Source organism: Orcinus orca, chromosome 4 (assembly GCF_937001465.1).
Source record: "Orcinus orca chromosome 4, mOrcOrc1.1, whole genome shotgun sequence".
NCBI lineage: Eukaryota > Metazoa > Chordata > Mammalia > Artiodactyla > Delphinidae > Orcinus > Orcinus orca.
This window is the reverse complement of record NC_064562.1, coordinates 35,248,244-35,271,793: the sequence shown is the minus strand read 5'-3', so window position 1 is coordinate 35,271,793 and position 23,550 is coordinate 35,248,244. Positions and strand designations below refer to the sequence as shown.

Genomic DNA, 23,550 nt, shown 5'->3' with positions numbered 1-23,550 from the left:
TTCTGGAAGTGTCGTGATGGCGCTGAATGCATAAAAAGTGTTCGCAAGCCGAATCTATTGTCGTCATTCCTGGTAGCAGAGGGGACTGACAAGCCGCTCTCACATCGCCGAGTGGTAGCGCGGCATAATAAAGCGTGGTTTGCACCATGTGTGTCACAGATTTCTCGGGGTTTCTCGAGGGTTTTTCCAATTTCCGCCTCCCCCTGCCTTTGCAGTCATCCTGGCCCCAGCTGTGCATCGGCCTTTGACTCCATCTGTCCTTCCGCTGGGGACGAGTCTCTCTCGCCACATGGAGAACACAAGTTTGGCTCCCCAGTGTGATGATAACCCCCACCCTCTCTGCTCAGCCGGAGCCCAGCGTCAGGCCGGCTGCAGGGCCCGTCGAGGAGATGGGGGGAGGGAGAGCGTGGAAAGGCTGCCGCCTCACCTTCCCCCACCCCTCACCACTTTGCACGCGCAGCCCTGGCGGACGCCTCGCCTGCGCGACCTTCACCCGCCCCACAGTCCAAATCTCCGGGTCCTTTCTCGTTTGCCTCCCTCTGCTCCGTCCCCAGCCCAGCCACGAACGGGCCCCACTGCAGCGGCGGCTCGCAGGTGGGAGTTTGCCCGGGTGTGCGCCGCGTCACGACGCGGGAGGAGAGCGGAGGGGGCTGGGGCGGAGGGGAGCCTCGCGGTCCCCGGCGCCCCGAGACGTGGCGGGTGCGGCCGCCCCCGGAGCCGCTGACTACACCGCAGCTCGAGCCGCGGCTCCCTCCTCCCTTCCTCCCTCCCTCCCTCCCGCTCCGGCCCCGCGCGCCCTTGCTCCCGGCCTCCCGCCCTTACTCCACCCCCTTCCCCGGCCCGACCCCCAGCCTCTCCTTGTGTGTGCGCTTTAAATAATTTCATTCTATTTGGCAAAAGAATAATGCACCTGACTTTACCAGGGCGAAACAACCAGCCGAGAAGAACAAGGAACAGATGTAAAAAGAATAAAAGGAGAGAGGAAAAGAGATGAGACTCGTTTAAAGAAATCCAGGGGCTGAAGAGGTGGCTGCAGCAGCAGAGGCAGCTAGAGCTTCCCTCCCTGTCGGCGCGAGCTGCGGGCGGAGGACGTTTTCACCAGTTGCAGATGTAACCTCGGGAACTCCTGGGTCTGTTGGTTTTGTTTGCCAAACAAAGTCTTTTCTTCTTTGGTTCAGACACTGAAGAGGCTCCTGGATTTTTCTGCCATCGCGCCACAACCTGGCAGTTACCCGGGAGCCTTCCCAAGGAGCTGGAGAAATGAGCCCTTCTGGGCGGAGGATGGGCGAAGGGCGTCAGCAGCTCGGGGCTCCGGCCGGGAAGCGCCTCCTGCTCCCCGGGAGCAGAGGGTCACCCAGCGGGCTGCCGGGCGGCGGCGGCGCCAGGGCGCAGCGCTTCCTGCTCGGGCTCTTCGTGCACGCGTGGCTGTGGGCGGCCTCGGGCTCGTCTGCCCAGGTGTTCAACCTCAGCCTTTCCGTGGACGAGGGCCTTCCTCCAGACACTTTAGTCGGCGACATCTGCGCGGGGCTGCCGGCCACGCAGCAGCAGCAGGAGGGGGGCGGCTTCTTTCTGTCTGAGGATTCGGATGACTCCCCGTTGCTGGACGACTTCCACGTGCATCCGGACACAGGCATCATCCGCACGGCGCGGCGCCTGGACCGAGAGCGGCGGGACCACTACAGCTTCGTGGCCGCCACGCTGCTGGGCGCGATGGTGCAGGTGGAGATCCGCGTCAACGACGTGAACGACCACTCGCCCCGCTTTCCCCGCGACTCCCTGCAACTCGACGTCTCCGAGCTCAGCCCGCCAGGTACAGCCTTCCGCCTGCCAGGCGCCCAAGACCCAGACGCTGGGCTGTTCAGCATACAGGGCTACACCCTGGTGCAACCGTCCGACCTTTCTGAGGACCCCGCAGGACCATTCTTCCAGTTGCGCTACGGGGCTCCGGTGTCACCAAAGTCGCCGCCGTCCTCGTCGCCCCTTGAGCCCCTAGACCTGGTTCTGCTGCGGCGCTTGGACCGAGAGGCGGTGGTAGCACACGAGCTGCAGATCGAGGCGTGGGACGGCGGTCGCCCGCGGCGCACGGGCAGCCTGCGGGTGGACCTGCGCGTGCTGGATGAGAACGACAACCCACCCGTATTTGAGCAGAGCGAGTACCGTGCCACCGTGCGCGAGGACGCACTGCCAGGCGCCGAGGTCTGTCGTGTGCGCGCCACCGACCGTGACCTGGGGCCCAATGGCCACGTGCGCTACAGAATCCGCTCTCGGCAGGCGCCCGGGACGGGTGGCAGTGGCGGGACACTGGGCGACGCGGCCTATTTCGCGGTGGAGGAGATGAGCGGGGTGGTGCGGGTGCAGAGGCCGCTGGACTGCGAGGCTCAAGCCTGGCACCAGCTGGTGGTGGAGGCCCGCGACGGAGGTGCTGAGCCCGAGGTTGCCACCGTGCGCGTGTCCATCGCGGTGCTGGACGTGAATGACAACTGGCCCGCCATTCATCTACTCTTCCTTACCGAAGGAGGCGCCGCGCGCGTCTCTGAGGGCGCTCGAGTTGGCGACTATGTGGCTCGGGTCTCCGTGTCCGACGCGGACGGTGACCCAGAGAAGGCAGAGGAGGCCGTCGGGGAACTCGGTATGGGCCTCGGGGGCGGGAGCATCTCGCTGGCCTTGGAGGGCGGTGAGGGAGCCTTTGCGCTGCGGTCCGGAGGCTCCTCAGGGGTATTCTTTCTTTGCGTCGAGGGGCCCCTAGACAGGGAGAGCAGAGACCTGTATGATTTGCGACTGGTGGCCACGGATGCGGGAACCCCGCCGCTGAGCACGGAGGAGACGCTGCTGCTCCGGATCGCTGACCTCAATGACCAGCCGCCTCTCTTCAGCCAGGAGCATTACCGGGCCTCAGTGTCCGAGGCCGCGGCCCCCGGCACCGCGGTAGTGTGCGTCAGCGCCTCCGATGAGGATGAGCCCGGCACAGACCACGCCCGGCTGCGCTACGCGCTGGTCCCTCTCCCAGCGCGCTGCAACCCGGAGGCTCTGAGGGCCACCGCTGAGTGTGGACCATCCTTCAGCATCGATCCTGAAATTGGTGTGATTAGCACCACCCGGAGTCTGGACCGAGAAGTCCAGGAGGCCGTAGAGCTGAGAGTGGTGGCCCAAGACCTCGGAGAGCCCCCGCTCTCTGCCACCTGCCTTGTGAGCATCACTGTGGGCGACGTGAATGACAACGAGCCCATCTTCCTGAAGCAGGTGTACAACGCCACCCTTCTGGAGCATGCCCCAGTCGGACACTGCTTTCTGCAGGTGAGTGCATCAGGCCTATCGGGAGGCCTGGGAAGGGATGGAGAGGTTGTGAGTAAGTACAAGGAAGGAGAATTGTGATGTGGGTAGTTATACCCAAGCTGAGAAGGCAGGGGACATGGGCTCTGGCTCCTCCTCTGCAGGGAGATGAATGGGTGCCCTCTGGTCACCTAACTTTTCTGAATGGTCTCTAAGGTCTTTTCTACCTCACATGATATTTGGATGCTGATTTTGCTTATGGAATGCTGATTTCCTTCAGTCTGTATATGAGCACCCAGATAGGTTTGGGAGGAACAACCCTTTCTCGGTTTTACTTTTTAACAGTGTGCAAATGGCAATGTCGCATATATTCGAGGATCATTATGTGGCCACCTGGGGAAGTGAGGTGGCCCTCACACATTGGTTTTTCAAGTAAACAAGTGTATGCCTTTAAACACTGAAACTGTTTTGAGTAACTATTTCCAGAGACTTCTTACACATTGTCCTACCTTCTCTGGAAGTTTATGAGAGGTAGTGGAGGACATAAGTCATTTTTACCAGCTGCGGGCTGACCTCCTCCAGTGATGCCTTCTGGATTCAGGAGTAGCGGGGCTCAATCATCCTTTATAAAATGGATGATATCCTTTATAGACAGATCTCAGAATGTTGTGATGTGCACCCTTCTAGCAGTACTCCTTATGGCTTCCAATTTCCTAGTATTTATCTGATGTGAGATAACAAACTAGATTTCCAAGACTGGTTTATTTACTCCAAGATAATTTGAATAAATAAATAGAGTCTGAGAGGCTAACTAGTGAGTGAAGCTCTAAAACTCCATTTAGCTCTCAAGCTGGGTTGTTTTAAGACCTCTATGGCTTATTTCTTGGTTCTCTGGTGTGGGGGTGGTGCGGGCAGGGTGAGGCTTTAGGCTTGATAAGTCACGTCTCAATAACCTTTAGATAAGTAAGATGCCACTGTATTTTAAAAATGAGTTACCCGACTTCTTCTCTCTCTTTTAATCCTTTTGCTCTGTGGGTAATAATAATCTCCATTCCTTTTTCTGTCATGACTGACGACTCATTGAGTTGCTAGGTTATTAAAAGAAGGCTTGAAAATCAATTAATGCTTGCTGCTGAAACAGATCCACAAGTGCCGATGAATAACATAATGGAAGTTTATTTACATCTCAAGCAGAGTCTGATACGATGCAGGTTGATTGGTCCTTCTCCATCCAAGGTAGGGCCAGGGCTGGGAGTGACTTAGATCAGGTCCACCAATGTCCCATTGGTCAGAGCTTAGCCACGTGGCCCCAGGTGTACTGCAAAGGTGGCTGAGAAATGGAGAGGAGCACATGCTGCCAGTGGGCACCAATTTTGTGTCTCCCATGGATGTTGAAAACTGAAGTCATAATGGATGAGAGGTTGGATTAGATAATTTCCAAAATTTCTTCCATCTGGAAGACCTTAAGGATCTTGGTGTGAAACAGTACAACTGGACTCTATTTAAAGGAAAATAAGCAGCGTAAATTAATTATGATTCCTTTGATTAGAACCTGTCTTTTTAGAGTTGTTTCTAAAATTGTGAGATGATTCTGCCATGAGGTGTGAGTTTATCCCATTATTATGACTTGGTATGTGGCAGATCCATTATGGTGAGCTGAGCTTGCCTCAAGTGCAAGACTGCATCTTCAATCACAAAAAACCTTTCAGGTTGCCAAGTATTGTTATACGTAGTATTAAAGGGTGCTGATTAGAATTTCTGGAAATTCCAGCAATCTAGCCACTCAAGATTGCAGACACATTCTTATACACTGGGCTCTCCGACCTCACCATAGCAGCTTTGTGAACTTTCTGTGCTGCATCAGCTCTCTCGCTGACTCTGTCCCCTAAGTCTCACCCAGAGTGTCTTCCATCTGCTTGCGATCTCTTTACTCTTAATCTTTCTTTATACCACTTTGTAAAAACAAACCTCCCCCACTCCCTTTGGATCTCATAGCCTCTTCTTTCTTCCAGGGCTTTGTTTAATTACATTATATCAGTTCTTACAGTTGAACGTTTCTGTTGCCCTTTACCCATTTTCTCCCTTTAGACCTCATCTCTGCTCAATTCTCCTTCGTCAGAACCATAAAAATCCCAAATGAGAAATGACAGGAAAAAAAAAAAGTTATTTCCTGGATTCCCTGTAAAGGAATACCATGTCACCTAATAAAACAAAGCCTGAGACTTCTAGGTGTCTTGGTGGTTACTCCACAACACGAATCCCTGGGCTTATTCCACTCTTATTATGCTCCTACTGCCACCCCAGGGCAGCCATCCTCCCATCCCCCAGTGCTGGCTGAACGCTTCCATGTTCTCAGACCCAAATTGGAACTTTCCAAAGACTTTAAATGTGGGGCCGAACAAAGGGATTTAATACAGAGGACAAGAACTGGTAGCAGCCTGAGATGGGTGACCTCTAGCCCCAAAGGGTTTTCACAACCTTGTGGGCGCTTGTCTGGATTTCTTAGTTCCTTGCTCCCCACTGCCCCCCAGGTGGAGAGCCCCTTCTTGACAGCCTGCCCCTCAGGAACTCCTTTCAGCACCTCTTGATGTTTTCGTGGTCAAGGCAGTTGCTCCTGTGTTTGCCTCTGAGTTCTAGTGTCTGGCCTGAAAGGCTCTCTTTTTCTTCAGATTACTATCAAAGAGACTAACCTCAGTCTCTCTTGGCGGTGAGACTGCCACTCTCTGCCCCACGCTAAATCCAACCATGTGAACTACACTGACAGCCTTTATCTTGTTGTTGTTGTTTTTATAAATTTATTTTTATTTGTTTATTTTTGGCTGCGTTGGGTCTTCAATGTGGTGCGTGGGCTTCTCCTTGCAGTGGCTTCTCTTGTGGAGCATGGGCTCTAGGTGCGTGGGCTTCAGTAGTTGTGGCACGCAGGCTTCAGTAGTTGTGGCACACGGGTTCAGTAGTTGTGGCACATGGGCTTAGTTGCTCCGTGGCATGTGGGATCTTCCCGGATCGGGGCTCGAATCCATGTCCCCTGCATTGGCAGGGGGATTCTTATCCACTGTGCCACTTTATCTTGTGACCAGATCTTTAAACAATGTAACTGCAGCCTTCATACCTGAATTACACACGTTCCATAACAAGATTATTCTCTTGTACTCTCCCAAATATCAGTACTGTGTTCATTCACTAATTCATTTGCTTAATCAGACAACAACGTTCATTGAATAAACAACATTCCATGAACAGTATTTATGGGGTACGTATTACATTCCAGGAACTCGTGCTGGTGCTGGGGAGGCAGCAGTGAGGCCAGGTCCCTGTGCCAGACAAGTGTAGAGTCCCAAGTCCTCCGTCCCATCTCCTTCCCTCCTCCATGTGAAGGCATATGCCCCCCCCCCACTTGCTGATCACCCCTTCCCTCCCTGTTCTGATCTCCCCCACCACTATGCTAAATTCTGCCTCTCCAAAGGCAGCTGTGTTCTTTTATTTCAGATCCGCTGGGCTTTCTTAGTTTAACCTGACTCATTCTCTAAAGCATTTTGGGCTGCTGCCCACTTCCTCTTTCTTGAATGCATCATCTTCACTGCCTTCTGTCTCACTGCATCCTCTCTGTCTCTGTCTTGCCAATTCCTCCTTGTGTCCCCTACTCAGTGTGATAGAGGCGTTTCCAAAGGTTTTGTCTTCCTCTCACTTCGATCTTTTCTATACTTTCTACTTATGTATTCCCAGAACTGCAACTTTTTTTTTTTTTTTTAACATCTCCAGGGTCGACCTCCTTTACTAACTGTAGATTAACATTTCTCTACCTGGTACGTATCTCTGCCTGGAAGTATTTTTGACATCTCAAGTTCTGACATTTTTTAAATCGAAGTCATTTATCTTCTACTCTTTTTCTTTTTTCCCCCAACCTTCATTAATCAGCTCCTTTTTGAAACTTTCTATATTTTGTTAATGGATCCCTTCCATAGATGTATTTATGCATTTGGTGTGTGTCTGTCTGTGATTTTGCTATTTGTTGGAGTGGTTGTGCGTTTCATTGCTGAGAGTGACAAGGGTGCAGAGCAAGGTCATGGCTCATATAAATTAATTGTGTAAAAAGCAGGCCTTGGGATCCCACACATGGGCTGTGAGAGAGAGTACCCGCTGTGCTCGTGTGTTTGCTCTCCTGGTCTGACTTTGAGGAGCCTGACTAGGAGGGGTGCCTGGGCATTAAACATAATATCGACCATCTGGGAAGATGTGGGAGGTAGGAAGGCCTGATGCCAGCTGTGCTCCATGGCCTGAGAAGGACTAACCTATATCTTGTTTCTGATTCATTACATCTTTTGCGGTTACTTCCTTTTATGAATCCCCATCCTTTAGGAAAGTCTTTCTAAATGTGTGAACTTTGTCTCAACTGTACTGTGGAGGTAAAAATGGAAAACCCAAAACACCTCTTGGGGTGGTATGATTTAAGGGAAGGGTTATTAAGTAGCTTTCGTCAAAGTGTCCAGGGCTGGCAGTCCCTCTCCTGAAGTCTGGGTGGTGATGATGGCAAGGGATGCCGAGGTAGGCTGTCCTAGTGCCAACCTTGAATTAAGGAAGATGTTTCCTAACACCTTCATATCATCTTTGATTCCTCCCCAAATTGGACCACACTAGTTACCAAGGCCTTCATTTGTCCCTTCATTTATACCCATTGTTGCCACCCTCGTTCTGTCCACATTGTTCCTTGTCTTCTGTTGCCTGTTCTTGACACCAGAGAGATTTGGGGCATATCTCAAATGCCACCTCCTCCCACTAAATGTTCCCTTGTTCTGTCTAGCTCTTTTCTTAATGTTCTTTATGGTGTTACAGCTGTTTACTTGTATTAGTAAGACGATGGATTGTGATTGCCTTGTGCTGTTACAATTTAATGGTATTTGAGCCCCTGTAATTCCTGGTGTTCTCAATCTCATATACTGGAAGATCAACACTTTTGTTAAATTGTATTGAAGAGCATAATGAAAAAAATTTACTAGCCAGTGGTAGAGCTAGTAAAGGATTTTACTTTCTATTTTATTTTTTTTACATTTCATTTGTATGTATATTAAATTTATTGTAAAGTTTCTTTCCTCCATATATTTTATCATTGATCTTTTGGAATTTTATGGTCTGAATTGCATTGTTTATCCCTTATGTTATTACAGACATACTCTTACTGCTTACCTTACATACAAGCTTATGTACTTACCTAGTGTGTGCCAGCTTTGATGGTCATAGAATTGCATTACCATATATGATTGTCTCATTCTGGCTCTTTTGAATGGACCTGACCTGTCTGTACACACACACTGAAAGCATGTGAGATTTCCACAGTGGTCATTTGCATCTGTCTCCAGGATGAGTCTAGATTACCTGCCAACTGTCATCTTCCCTGATTATCCGACTCCTGCTGGCCTTCCATTGTAGTTCCCAGCATGTGTTGGTATGTGCTTCTGGCTTTGCTTTGATGACCTGTTTTAGGTACTTGAGATTGGCTGTAGAATTCTCTCAGATTTCCTTTTGGTAGCCTTCCTCTCCCTGTCCCCGACCCAGCTGCTACCCAAGGCCAATCAGCTGGCTTTACTTCCTTTCCCCTTTTCCTGCTTGAGAAAGATGATCAGATAATTTGTTTGGCTATGTAATAGGAGGGGTATAGCCTGGAATCTGTGGGATACATTTCTAGCTACAGTCAATGTATAACTTCCAAAGAACAAAGAACTACTTTGTCTAGTTCTTGGTTCTAGAACTAAAGATGATTGACATTACATGGTAGAGAGTTCTTAGCTTTGAAGACTAAAATTAAGCTAAAATATAGCCAGACTATGGGATCAGTGTGCCTGGGTTTGAATCTCAGCTCCACTACTTGTCATCTTGGGCACTGTGCCTCAGTTTCCTCATCTGGAAAATATGGATAACAATGGTATCAGCTTGATATAAAGTTTTTTTGTGTGTGATGAATTAGTACATGTAGGCTCAAAGCAATGCTTGACTCATAGTAAGTCCTGAATGCATGCTATATATTATTAAATGCTAATAAATAAGACTTCTAGAAATGATGAAGACTATTTTGCCTGACATAGTGAATGCTGAGGACTAAGTAAAAATGACATTTCAAATAAAATTCTTGGGACTTCCCTGGTGGTCCAGTGGTAAAGAATCCGCTTTACAGTGCAGGGGACGCATGTTTGATGCCTGGTCAGGGAACTAAGATCCCACATGCCACGGGGAAACTAAGCCCACACGCCACAGCTACTGAGGTTGTGTGCCTCAACTAGAGTCTGTGTGCTGCAAACTACAGAGCCCACGTGCTCTGGAATCCATGCGCCACAACTACAGAGCCCATGCGCTCAGGAACCTGTGCGCCACAACTAGAGAGAAGCCCACACGCTGCAACGAAAGATCCCTCATGCCACAACTAAGACCTGACGTAGCCAAAAATAAATAATAAATAAATCTTAAAAAAAAAATTCTCTTGCACAAAAAGCAGAAAAAATTTAAATTGTGTATTCAGTTTTTAGTTAGATGTATGTGTCTGGCAATGAAGGGAGAAACCTATTTTGCTTACGTTGGAAGCTTGTAACATCTCCTTATGGGTTTATGGAATCCCATGTGTCTTCAAGCAAGGTTCAAATGACCTCTCAATAGCTATCCTCCACCCCTACCCCACCCCCTACGCTGCCACAGACAAAAACACTGTGAAAGTCATAGAGGGGAGGCAGTGTGATGTAAGTTGTGGCAAAGGCCTTGGTGTGATGGGTCATGAGTCCTCATGGGCTCCCTTTCATCTGTGCAGGGCATGATTCTGGTCTACAGAGTAACTTAGTATGTTTTTTTTTTATTGAGTTATAATTAACATACAATATGATATAGTTTGAGGTGTTCAACATAGTGATTCAATACTCTTATACATTATGAAATGATCACCACAGTAAGTCCAGTTACCATCCATCACCATACAAAGTTGTTGCAGTTATCAACTATATTTCCTGCACATTACATCCCCAAGACTTATTTATTTTATAAGTGGAAGCTTGTACCTCTTACTCCCTTCACGTCTTTCACCAGTCCCCATACCCCACTCCCCTCTGGCAACCACCAGTTTGTTCTCTGTACCTATGTCAGTTTCTGTTTTGTTTGCTTTGTTTTTTAGATTACACATACAAGTGAAATCACATGGTATTTGTCTTTCTTTTTCTTACTTATTTCACTTACCATAATACCCTCTGCATCTGTCCATGTTGCCATAGATTTCATTCTTTTGTATGGCAGAGTAATATTCCATTGTATATATGTGTGTATATAGATCCCATCTTTTTTACCCATTCATCTGTTGATGGACACCTAGTTTGTTTCCATATCTTGGCTATTGTAAATAGTGCTGCAATGAACATAGAAGTACATGTATCTTTTCGAATTAGTGTTTTCATTTTCTTTGGGTAAATACCCAGAAGTGGAATTGCTGGGTCATATGGTAGCTCTATTTTTAGTTTTCTGAGGGGCCTCCATACTGTTTTCTGTAGTAGCTATACCAGTTTACAGTCCCATCAACAGTGCACAAGGGTTCCCTTTTCTCCACATCTTGTCTTTTTGAAATAGCCATTCTGACAGGTATGAGGTGATCGCACTGTGATTTTAATTTGTATTTTCCTGATTATTAGTGATGTTGAGCACATTTTTGTGTGCCTGTTGGCCACCTGTATGTCTTCTTTGGAAAAATATCTATTCAGGTCCTCTGCCCATATTTGACTGGGTTATTTTTTAGCTATTGAGTTCTTTACATATTTTGGATATCAACCCCTTATCAGATACATTGTTTGCAGATATCCTATTCAATAGATCACCTTTTAGTTTTGTCCATGGTTTCTTTCACTGTGCAAAAGCTTTTTAGTTTGATGTAGTCCCATTTGTTTATTTTTGCTTTTGTTGCCCTTTCTGGATGAGACATATGCCAAAAAACATCTCTAAGACTGATGTCAAAGAAGTTACTACCTATGTTTTCTTCTAGGATTTTTATGGTTTCAAGTCTTACATTTAAGTCTTTAAAACCATTTTGAGTTAATTTTTGTATACGGTATAAGAAAGTGGTCCAGTTCCATTATTTTACATGTGGCTGTCCAGTTTTCCCAACACTGTTCAATTATTGAAGAAACTATCTTTTCCCCATTGTATTCTTACCCCCTTGACCATATGAGCATGGGTTTATTTCTGGGCTCTCTATTCTGTTCCATTGTTCTCTGTGTTTGTTTTGGTATCAGTGCCATAGTGTTTTGATTACTGTAGCTTTGTAGTATAGTTTCAAGTCTGGGAGTGTGACACCTCCAGCTTTGTTCTTCTTTCTCAAGATTGCTTTGGTATTTGGGGCCTTTTGTGGTTCCATACAAATTTTAGGATTATTTGTTCTTGTTCTGTGAAAAATGCCATTGATATTTTGATAAGAATTGCATTGAATTTGCAGATTATTTTGGGTAGTATGGATATTTTAATGATACTGATCTTTCCAATCCATGAGCATGGTGTATCTTTCCATATGTTTGTGTCATCTTCAGTTTCTTTCATCAGTGTCTTATAGTTTCCAGAATGCAGGTTTTTCACCTCCTTGGTTAAATTTATTCTTAGGTATTTTATTCTTTTTGATGCAATTGTTAATGGGGTTGTTTTCTTAATTTCTCTTTCTGATAGTTCTCTTTCTCTTTCTCTTTCATTATTAGTGGGCAGAAATGCAACAGATTTCTATTCTATATCCTGCATCTTTACTGAATTCATTTTTAGTTCTAATAGTTTTTTGGTGGAGCCTTTTGGGTTTTCTATTTATTGTATCATGTCATCTGCAAATAGTGACAGTTTTACTTCTTCCTTTCCAATTTGGATGCCTTTTATTTCTCTTTCTTACCACATTGCTGTGGCTAAGACTTCCAGTACTGTGTGGAATGAAGTGGCAAGAGTGGGCATCCTTGTCTCAGTTCTGGTCTTAGAGGAGAAGCTTTCAGACGTTTACCATTGAGTGTGGTGTTAGCTGTGGGCTCGTTGTACATGGCCTACATTTTTACTGCCTACACCACCACATTGGATGATTTTGATGTCATATCTTATATCTTTTAAATTTTGTGTATCCCTTAACTACTTATTGTAGTTATAGTTGATTTGTACTATTTTTGTCTTTTAACCTTCATACTAGCACTTAAGTGCCTCATCCACTGCAATTACTATACTTGCCTTTACCAGTGAGATTTTTTTTATATATGTATGTTTTGTCATTTCTAGTTGTGGCCTTAAAGAAGACTCTAGCATTTCTTGTAAGGCAGTTTAGTGGTGATGAACTCCTTTAATTTTTGCCTTTTGGGAGACTTTGTAATCCCTCTTTCAATTCTGAATGAAAACCTTGACAGATAGCATATTCTAAATTGTAAGTTTTTTTCTCTTTTAGCACTTTAAATATATCCTGCCACTCCCTTCTGGCCTGTAAAGTTTCTGCTGAAAAATCAGCTGATAGTCTTACAAGGTTTCCCTTGTATGTGATTAGTTGTTTTTCTCTTGCTGTCTTTAAGATTCTCACTTTTACTTTAACTTTTGCCACTTTAATTATGTCTTGGTGTGGATCTCTTTAGGTTCATCTTCTTTGGGACTCTGTACTTCCTGTACCTGGATGTCTGTTTCCTTCCCCAAGTTAGGGAAGTTTTCAGTCATTGTTTCTTCAAATAAGTTTTCTGTCACTTTCTCTCTTTCTTCTCCTTCTGGGATATCTATAATGTGAATGTTAGTATACTTGATGTTGTCCCTGAGGTCCCTTAAATTATCATCATTAAAAAAAATTCTTTCTTCCTTTTGCTGTTTTGATTGGGTGATTTCCACTATTCTTTATTCCAGATTGCTTATCCATTCTTCTGTGTCATCTAATCTGCTGTTAATTGTGGTCTTCTTCTCTGATTGGTTTTTCTTATATTTCCTTAATCTTTGTTGAAATTCTCATTGAATTCCTCCATTTTCCTCCCAAATTCAGTGAGCATCCTTATGATCATTTCTTTGAACTCTTTATCAGGTAAATTATTTATCACTGTTTCATTAGGGTTTTTTTTTTTCCCTAAGGTTTTATTTTGTTCTTTTGTTTGGAACACATTCTTCTGTATCCTCATTTTGCTTGACTTTTGGTGTTTGTTTCTACAAAGTAGAGAAAACAGCTCTCCCTCCCAGTCTTGAAGGAGTGGTCTTCTGTGGGAATGCCCCTGTGTGGACTGCTCGCAGGTCAGGGGCAGTCCTTAGAATGCACAACACCAGGGCCACCTTAGCAGGACAGCTGGAGCAGGAGCAGGCGTGGGTCTGGGGAAGTCCTTGGTGGACTAAAACAATGCTCTACCAGCACCCCTGATCTTGCAGAGGGCTCCAGCAGTTCTCCACCTGTTTGGCAGGAGTTCTAAAGTTAGTAGATGGATTTCTTTGCTGTATAGTATATGTGCCCTTTAAACAGCTGTTTTTTCACTATGTCCCAGGGTGGGTGAATCAGTGCTTGGACCCCTCAGTAATATCCCTTCCTATCTTAGGTTGCTGCCTCATGGGTGGAGTTCCCATGGATACTGTGTCTCTATCTCTCCTACCCATTTCTATGTGGTCCTTCTATGTAGAGAAGCTGTTCAGTCAGCCCTCAGGTCTTCTTCAGGAGGAGTTGCTCTGTATGTAGGCATAGATTTGATGTGTCTGTGGGAAGAGATTAGCTCAGGGTCATCCTAGCCACCTTGGTCCTCTTCCTATCTTAGTGTCTTTTGTTCTGTGTATCAGTTATTACTCTATGGAGTCTTTTATTAAGACAGCCTGAAAAAAGACAGCACTGGAGTTTGAGTACAAAACCTTGGTTTCAGTTCTGACTTCACCATTTACTATCCCTGTTAACTTTCCTGGCCCTAGTTCCTCACTCATAAAATGTTGTATATTAGTTAGAGTTCTCCAAAAAAATAGAACCAGTAGGAAATATAAAATGAAGAATTGATTCATGGGATTATAGAGGCCAAGAAATCCCATGATCTGCTGGCTGCAAGCTGGAGACTCAAGAAAGCTGGTGGTATAATTCGGTCCAAGTCTGAAGGCTTGAGAGCCAGAACTGATGGTGTGAGTCCCAGTCAGAGGACAGGAGAAGACTGATGTCCCAGCTCAGCAGTCAGACAGAAAGAGCAAATTCATCCTTTCTCCTCTTTTTTGTTCTGTTGAGGCCTTCAGTGGATTGGATGATATGCACACACATTGGGGAGGACATTCTACTTTTCTCAGTCCAGCAATTCAAATGTTAATCTCAGCCAGAAACACCCCCACAGACATACCTAGAAATAACATTTAATCAGATATCTGGACATCATGAGGCCCAGTCATGTTGACCATCACACACTGTAATTCATTTTGAGAGCATGTTATCATAAGGATTTGAGGTAATCTACACTATGTGGTAGAAAGTAGTTGGTGTAGTAAGAATTAAGGGAACTTGGAGGTGGGAGGGTTTATGTGGTGGATCAGGATGGAGGTTTCACTAGATATGGACCTTCCAGGGAGTCCTGTGTTGTGATATGTAGGTTTTTATTTACAACTTGTCATGGATACATTCCAGGATAGCTGCAAAAAAAATTTTTTTTTTTGCATAAAAATGTGTAATGCATTCCTAGGCGTGATCACCTCTAAAAGAGAATCATTTAGGATGGCCTTCTGAAAGTTGTGATCAGTAAGATTTCCTTCCTCTGAGAATTCAAATCTGACGATATATTAATTTTATTTACAACTAAACACCAGACTTCTATTAATGAGCCCTTTGTCTTCTAAATTATAAAGTAAAAGTGAGCAACCTTAGAAATAATTTATATTTTCATAGTCCATTAGGGAAACTATGCTAAGTCATTTTTACAAATGCCAGGTTATTGCTTAAAGTTTTACTGAATTAAAATCTTCATTTAAAAAGAATGTGTTGTTTGTGGTGCAGACAGATCAAATGAATATGGCAACGAATAAAAATTTTAATTAAAACTCTAGGATACATAATCCATGTGGCGATAGTATGAACTAGAATAATCATGGTGTGTCTGGTCCTGTAGTGAAGTAGTGGGTAGAGTTTTGAAGGCACAGGAGACAGCCCATGAAGGACTCGCAGTGTTTGCCTAGAGTTTGGCCTTTGCTATGGAGGCAACAGAGAGAGGTGGGGAGTTTTTAAATAGAGATCAACCTGTGTAAAGTAAGGTTTTAGGAAGATTTGTCTTGAATCAGTGGGAGGAAGAAAGTAGTGAAACTAGGTAGGAGACTCCTGAGACTCTTGTAATAATACATATTCAGTTACGAGGGCCTGAACTAGGGAAATAGTAGTGAAGTGTAGTAGAAAGGCTGACCTTAGACGCATTATAAAGGAAATGCTACAACTTGAATAAGGGATGAGGGGAGAAGTAAAAGATGATCCCACATTTTCAGTCTGGGTTAGTGGGAGGAATAGGAAAAGCTGGTGGTGAGAGTTTTGGGGAAAAGATGCTTGCTTAGTTGAGTGTTTGATATGTTGGGCATGAATTAATGGCCAGTAGTCTGGGAAAAGATATCTTGAAAACTTTTTAGATATTCAGAGCTACAGTAGAGGAAAGAGCGGAAGGTTGAAGATGGAAACTTGGAAGTCATTCATTTGGAGGTGATAATTAAAGCTATGGAAGTGAAAGTGAGGATAATGAGAGAAGAGTCAATGGCTAAGGATGCTGGTGGGACAAGGGTCATGCCACTCGTATGGTGTTGGAGGTTAGGTATCTGTGATCATAGTGCTGTTTGCTTATTTTCTGGAACCCCATGGACTGGCGGAGACTCTAGAGAGATGGTTGGCATCCTGCCCCATTTTCTAAGCTCCTTTAACCACTTCTGAAATATTCAGCATCTCTCTCCACACTCCCAGGCAGTAAGGCACACATTATCTGGCTCTGCTCTTCTCTCTTCCCACTTCTCCTTATTTCCTACAGACCTAGTCAGTCCGTCATATGCCCTGAGGGTATTGACAGCCTTTTAGCCAGTTTTGTCTCCACTGTAGCTCTTGCTATTCAGGCACACTGGTTTTACATTTTCCCGATTGGCATGGTTTTATGTCTTTTTTTTTTTTTTTTTTTTTTTTTGCGGTATGCGGGCCTCTCACTGTTGTGGCCTCTCCCATTGCGGAGCACAGGCTCCGGACGCACAGGCTCAGCGGCCATGGCTCACGGGCCCAGCCGGTCCGCGGCATGTGGGATCTTCCCAGACTGGGGCACGAACCCGTGTCCCCTGCATGGGCAGGCGGCCTCTCAACCACTGCGCCACCAGGGAAGCCCTGATTTTATGTCTTTTCAAAATATTTTTTATTGGAGTATAATTGCTTTACAATGTTGTGTTAGTTTCTACGATACAATGAAGTGAATCAGCTATATGTATACATATATCCTCTCTCTCTTGGACCTCCCTCCACCCCAATCCCACCCACCTAGGTCATCACACAGCACAGAGCTGAGCTCCCTATGCTGTACAGCAGGTTCCCACTAGCTATCTATTTTACACACGGTAGTATATTTATGTCAAACCTAATCTCCAAATTCATCCCACCCTCCCCTTCTTCCCCTGTGTCCACACGTCCATTCTCTATGTCTGCGTTTCTATTCCTTCCCTGCAGATAGGTTCATCTGTACCATGTTTTTAGATTCCACATATATGCGTTAATATATGATATTTGTTTTTCTCTTTCTGACCTACTTCACTCTGTATGACAGACTCTAGGTCCATCTGCATCTCTACAAATGACCCAATTTCATTTCTTTTTAAGGCTGAGTAACGTTGCATTGTATATATGTACCACATCTTCTTTATCCATTCATCTGTTGATGGATATTTAAGTTGTTTCCATGACCTGGCTTTTGTAAATAGTGCTGCAGTGAACATTGTAGTACATGACTCTTTTTGAATTATGGTTTTCTCAGGGTATATGCCCAGTAGTGGGATTGCTGGGTCATATGGTAGCTCTATTTTAAGTTTTCTAAGGAACCTCTGTTCTCCACAGTGGCTGTATCAATTCACATTCCCACCAACAGTGAAAGAGGGTTCCCTTTTCTCCACACCCCCTCTAGCATTTATTGTTTGTAGATTTTTTGATGATGGCCCTTCTGACCAGTGTGAGGTGATACCTTATTGTAGGTTTGATTTGGATTTCTCTAATAATTAGTGATGTTGACCATCTTTTCATGGGCCTTTTGGCCATCTATATGTCTTCTTTGGTGAAATGCCTGTTTAGGTCTTCTGCCCATTTTTGGATTGGGTTGTTTGTTTTTTTGATATTGAGCTGCATGAGCTGTTTGTATATTTTGGAGATTAATCCTTTGTCAGTTGCTTTGTTTGCAAATATTTTCTCCCATTCTGTGGCTTGTCTTTTCCGTCTTGTTTATGGTTTCCTTTGCTGTGCAAAAGCTTTTAAGTTTAATCAGGTCCCATTTGCTTATTTTTATTTTCATTACTCTAGGAGGTGGGTCATAAAAGATCTTGCTGTGATTTATGTTAGAGTGTTTTTCCTATGTCTTCCTCTAAGTGTTTCATAGTGTCTGGTCTTTAATTTAGGTCTTTAATCCATTTTGAGTTTATTTTTGTGTATGGTGTTAGGGAGTGTTCTAATTTCATTCTTTAACATGTAGTTGTCCAGTTTTCCCAACACCATTTATTGAAGAGGCTGTCTTTTCTCCACTGTATATTCTTGCCTCCTTTGTCATAGACTAGGTGACCATATGCAAGTGGGTTTATCTCTGGGCTTTCTGTCCTGTCCTATTGAGCTATATTTCTACTTTTGTGCCAGTACCATACTGTGTTGATTACTGTAGCTTTGTAATATAGTCTGAAGTTGGGGAGCCCGATTCCCTTAGCTCCGTTTTTCCTTCTCAAGGTTGCTTTGGCTATTTGGGGTCATTTGTGTTTCCATACAAACCATAAAAGTTTTTTGTTCTAATTCTGTGAAAAATACCATTGGTATTTGATAGAGATTGCACTGAACCTGTAGATTGCTTTGGGTGGTATAGTCATGTTCACAATATTGATTCTTCCAATCCAGGAGCATGGTTTATCTCTCCATCTGTTTGTGTCATCTTTAATTTCTTTCATCACTGTTTTCTGAGTACAGGTCTTTTGCCTCCTTAGGTAGGTTTATTCCTAGGTATTTTATTCTTTTTATCATGATGATAAATGGGATTGTTTCCTTAATTTCTCTTTCTGATCTTTCATTGTTATTGTATAGGAGTGCAAGAGATTTCTGTGCATTAATTTTGTATCTTGCAACCTTACCAAATTCATTGATTAGTTCTAGTAGTTTTCTGGTGGCATCTTTAGGATTTTCTATGTATAGTATCATGTCATCTGCAAAGAGTGACAGTTTTACTTCTTCTTTTCCAATTTGTATTCCTTTTATTTCTTTTTCTTCTCTTATTGCTGTGGCTAGGACTTCCAATACTATGTTGAGTAATAGTGGTGAGAATGGACATCCTTGTCCTGTTCCTGATCTTAGAGGAAATGCTTTCAGTTTTTCACCATTGAGAATAATGTTTGCTGTGGGTTTGTCATTTATGGCCTTTGAATTTTGGCAAAAACTTTTTTTGCATCTATTGAGATGATCATATGGTTTTTATTCTTTAGTTTGTTAATATGGTGTATCACTTTGATTGATTTGCATATATTGAAGAATCCTTGCATCCTTGGGATAAATCCCACTTGATCATGGTATATGATCTTTTTAATGGGTTGTTGGTATCTGTTTGCTAGTATTTTGTTGAGGATTTTTGCGTCTGTGTTCATCAGTGATATTGGTTTGTAATTTTCTTTTTTTGTGATATCTTTGTCTGTTTTTGGTATCAGTGTGATGGTGGCCTCGTAGAATGAGTTTGGGAGTGTTCCTCCCTCTGCAATTTTTTGGAAGAGTTTGAGAAGGATGGGAGTTAACTCTTCTCTAAATGTTTGATAGAATTCACCTGTGAAGCCATCTGGTCCTGGCCTTTTGTTTGTTGGAAGATTTTTAATTAGTTTCAATTTCATTACTTGTGATTGTTCTGTTTATATTTTCTAATTCTTCCTGGTTCAGTCTTGGGAAGTTGTACCATTCCAAGAATTTGTCCATTTCTTTTATTATTACTTCTATTCCAGGAACCCTGTCCCACAGCTCTTATTTGGAACTGCTCCACCTTTTAAATCTCAGCTTATGTCCCATAAGCTAGTCTCTGATTAGAACTTCCTAGGCTTTTAGCTTTCTCAGTCTTTAATTTGATATGCATTTACTTTTTGAAACTAGATGTTTTTCTAGGCTCCTTTTATTCCTTATAAACCAGTCCTCTCCTTGCTTTAGTTCCTTTGCTGTCCAGCTGGGACTCCTGGGTGCACAAAATTAACCCTTGCTCTTCCACACCTGTACACGTATTACTGATGGCGGAACAATCTAGCTTACATGCCCCTCCACCCCCCAACACTTGGACTGTAGGGCACAGCTGGAGGAATTCCAAATGGGGATTGGCTCTAAGTATATGGTATCAGCTGGGCCCTCAACACTGTCGGGCAATTTTGTGGTATTCACCTTAGCATCTCTCCCACCACTTTACTCTCTTTAAGCATCATGTTTTGATCCCTTTACTCTGCCTTCTACTCAGTAGAGTCCAGAGGCAAAATCTTGCCTCCCACCGTCAGACTTTTCTATATCTGTGCCATCCAGTCCCCAAGGATTAAGTGATTCTCCTCTGTCCAAATCAAACTTATTCATTCAGGTTCTGTATTTTACCTCTCCCATCTTTTCTGACACAGCTTCTCAATTACCCCCTTTCTCTTCTGTCTTTTACCCCTGCCTCTATACTTTTCTCTTTAGCATGTAATATGCCTCTCCCATTGCTTGCAGTATTTACAAGTCAAGTCTGTGGGCATCTTGCCCCTGTTTGCTCAACTTCCTTCCTCAGTGCCCTGAAATGACTGAGGCTGCTACCTGTTCACCCATGTCTACCCAGCCCTGGGCATCTGTTAAGAGCCCTTTCCCACCTGAAGAAAGGTTCTGGAAATCTGCTGTTGTCTTGTTCAGAGTCTGGTATCCCTTGATGATGGATTAAGGACCTCTTTAGCAAAAGTGGCTTCCTTCAGCATCTATTACTATCAAAAAGTTGTGAATAAAATGTAGCTGCTAAAGGATAAGAAAGGACATGAAGGATTTATTATTGCCCATTTCTTAATATTATATCCTGTAGCTGATGGAAGCCATTAACTACCATCTTTCATATGAAAAGAAAGTGTTGAATCAGTTAACGTAGGGTATTGTATTGAACAGACAAAAATGTCTTGATTATTGTTTAATCTTGCAACTTTTACCTTTTGACTCTATGACCTTTGGGCATACTAGCCCTGCCCTATGTATGCAGTGGGACACTGTGTCTTTCTTTCTTAGCAATTACGTTTTGAATTTCCTTTTAAAAAGCCCGTGCTGTTAACTTCATTTCAGGGTTTACCATTTTCCCATAAAAATGCAGATCTCAGATTGCCCACTGATGAAGTGTATGGAAGCTCTTTAATAGAGAAGATGGAAGTGGTTTACCGGTAATCATGATTTCCAGGTGTCCTTGATTTGGGCAGAGGATGAGTGATCTAGTGGATGAAAGCTTGTCCTATCGGGCCAGATGGAAGAGGGTTTACATTTCAGCTCTGTCATTTAGTAACTTGGGCTTGAGCAAGTTCCCAAATCTTTGTAAGCCTCAATTTTCTCATCTATAAAATGGGGATGATAATAGGATCGACCTCGTGGAGCTATTGTGGAGATTCAATGAGATGATACCAACCAGGGCAGAGAGCGATGCCCGCCGCATGTAAACTCCCAGGACAGTTTATTATTATGTGTATGTTCACTTGAGTTTTGATTAAACTGAGGAGCCAAGGGAGAGTGAAAGAAAGAAGTGTCGGTTTCTTGTTTTAAAAACCTCAGTGACTAGTCATGTTAAATGGATAGAAATATGATCCTGTACCTCAAATGGCGCTCTAGGAAAGCTCACTGTCTTAGGTACTTTGTAGACCTTCAGTCCCACATTTAGTCTGCTTCTCACCATGGACAGCCATGGGAGCCATCTGGGCCTTGAGGATACCTTGATCTTCTTGGTTGAAAGTAAAGATTAGAGTAGCCTGATCTCTGACATTCTTCCACAGTTCATTTCTGATCATACTTGCCAGGCCTGTGGCTCCCATGACCCTGGGCATGTTTCTGGCCTTCCAAGGTCAAGAGTGTTTCCTAAAAAGAGACACCAGCAGGCTTTGTCTTATTGTACTTGTCTCTTGAGATGTAAGTTATCCTAGTGAAAGAGGAAAACACTGACATCCTAGGATGTGGCTGACTTGTGTCTTCGTTTTCTTATTGATTATCCTGAGAACTTCTCATTCTCATGCAGTAGTGGAAGTTGGGCAAAGGGAAAAAAAAAAGATGCTTTGAATTTTCCTTTAATTTAAGTCAAGAGGAATAATATAATTCACAGTACTCTTTAACAAACATTTATTGTTAGGCATTGAGTGGTTTTGAATAATTTTATTTATTCAGAATAATTACAGAAAACAGATACGATGACAGAAAAAAAAAGACATCAATTAAAATTTATTTGGATATCTCCTTTAAGAAAGCTGAGCAAAACAAATCATTCCTTAGAAGTTCTTTTGCATATCAAAATAGGAAACTTAGAGTTTAAATTCAGTCATCCCTTGGTATTTGTGGAGTATTTGTTCTAGGACCACCCGCAGATACAAAAATCCTCAGATGCTCAAGTCCCTCAAATAAAATGGTGCAGTACAGTATTATTATAATTGGAATATTAAGGTAAAACTTTTTTTCAGTTGTATTTTTGTGTGTTGTGTGTACACTCTATATATTGAGATCTTTCATATAATCAGTAAGTTATTTGTTTATGCTCACTCATAGAAATTTAACCTATGTTTTCTATTCTAAAGGATGGTAATAATTTTTAATTATTGAATTTTTTGGATAATATTGTTGGTTTACTTCATACTAAATCTTCAGACAAGAAATACTACCCACTTGATGCTTTTAAGGAATGTGTTGTGGCAAAAAGCAAGGAAGACTTGTAGTGCAGTGTGTGTTCACAAGGATAGCAAAGTGGAAAGAACAGAACAGAACCTGAGGCAATTTCTCATCTCATCTACGTTTGATTACTGACAGTTAATTCAGAAATTCTGTTCAGAACAAGAGATTGTCCTCTATCTCTTTTGTTCAGAGTATTCTGAATGTTCTTTTGTTCTTCATTTAAATTAACTGTGTAGAAATAGCCAGTGTTATGGATATATTTTCAAGAGATTAAATATTATTTCTAGGCTCACCATAAATGGACTTATATACTATTTGATTTTCAACAGTTGTGTAGTTAGACACTTCTCATGTTGTATACTTCTCTTGATTTCTACATTTGGAAACACAGAGGAAGTTATTGTTTACATAGAGATTGACTTGTCTAGTTTTTAAGAATGTCGATTACAAAAGAACCCAGTCATGAGGTAAAGAGCCATGTAAGCTTATGCACTGTTTCCTTTCCTTTGAAGTATGGATTATTTTAAGTACTGAACTGTTAAAAATAATACAAAGGCTGTTCTGTTACATTATGCATAAACAAGAGCACAATATTTCAGTGCTGGCAGATACTTTATTTCCTGGACTCATCTTACAAGAACTTTTATGTGGTATTTTTCTTGTGTAGAATCTAATCGTTATGCTTATGTCTGTTCCACTTCCATTGTCTGTCAGTGTCCAGCACAAAGAAGAGAGGTGACAGGAAGGGCAGTTTATTAATTAAGTTTGATACTTACAAACTAATTAATGTACTGTAGGTAATTTGCTTACTTGAATTAAAAATTTAAGTTCTATGTATTTTATAACATATTTCTAATATCACAAAATGAATTTAATAAGTTCATCTTTTGAGTTTTGAATCTTAGTATATTTTAAAAGAAAGACAGTTTTTTTGGAACATGGTAATATTCAGTTTTGCCATGTACACTGAGAAGTACAATTGTGCTCTTATCTAAATTCATAACATTTTAAGGCTATTTTGCTACTATATCTCTAAATGCACTTTAACATATGAAGTACAGTTACCACTTTTGTCTGTCATTTGTGAAGATAACTTTTCCATTTTTTTAAAAGGATAAAGTTAAGCTTCTTCCATATTTAAAGAGAGATCTTTCTAGAAGCTGCTTTTTCTTTATTTTTAAATATACTTTTTTCTACCTCATTCTTTATTTTCTCTTTTCCTGAGTTTTCAAATACAC

At 43.1% G+C, this 23,550-nt stretch overlaps 1 protein-coding gene across 1 annotated transcript; it reads left to right on the top strand.

Annotated features, from left to right (window-relative positions):
- The first annotated feature begins 1,216 nt into the window (after positions 1–1,216).
- LOC125964293 (protocadherin-23-like) lies at positions 1,217–3,372 on the top strand. Its single transcript, XM_049709420.1, has one exon. The coding sequence runs from the start codon at positions 1,261–1,263 to the stop codon at positions 3,370–3,372; it is 2,112 nt and encodes a 703-aa protein (XP_049565377.1). The 5' UTR covers positions 1,217–1,260.
- The last annotated feature ends 20,178 nt before the right edge of the window (positions 3,373–23,550 follow it).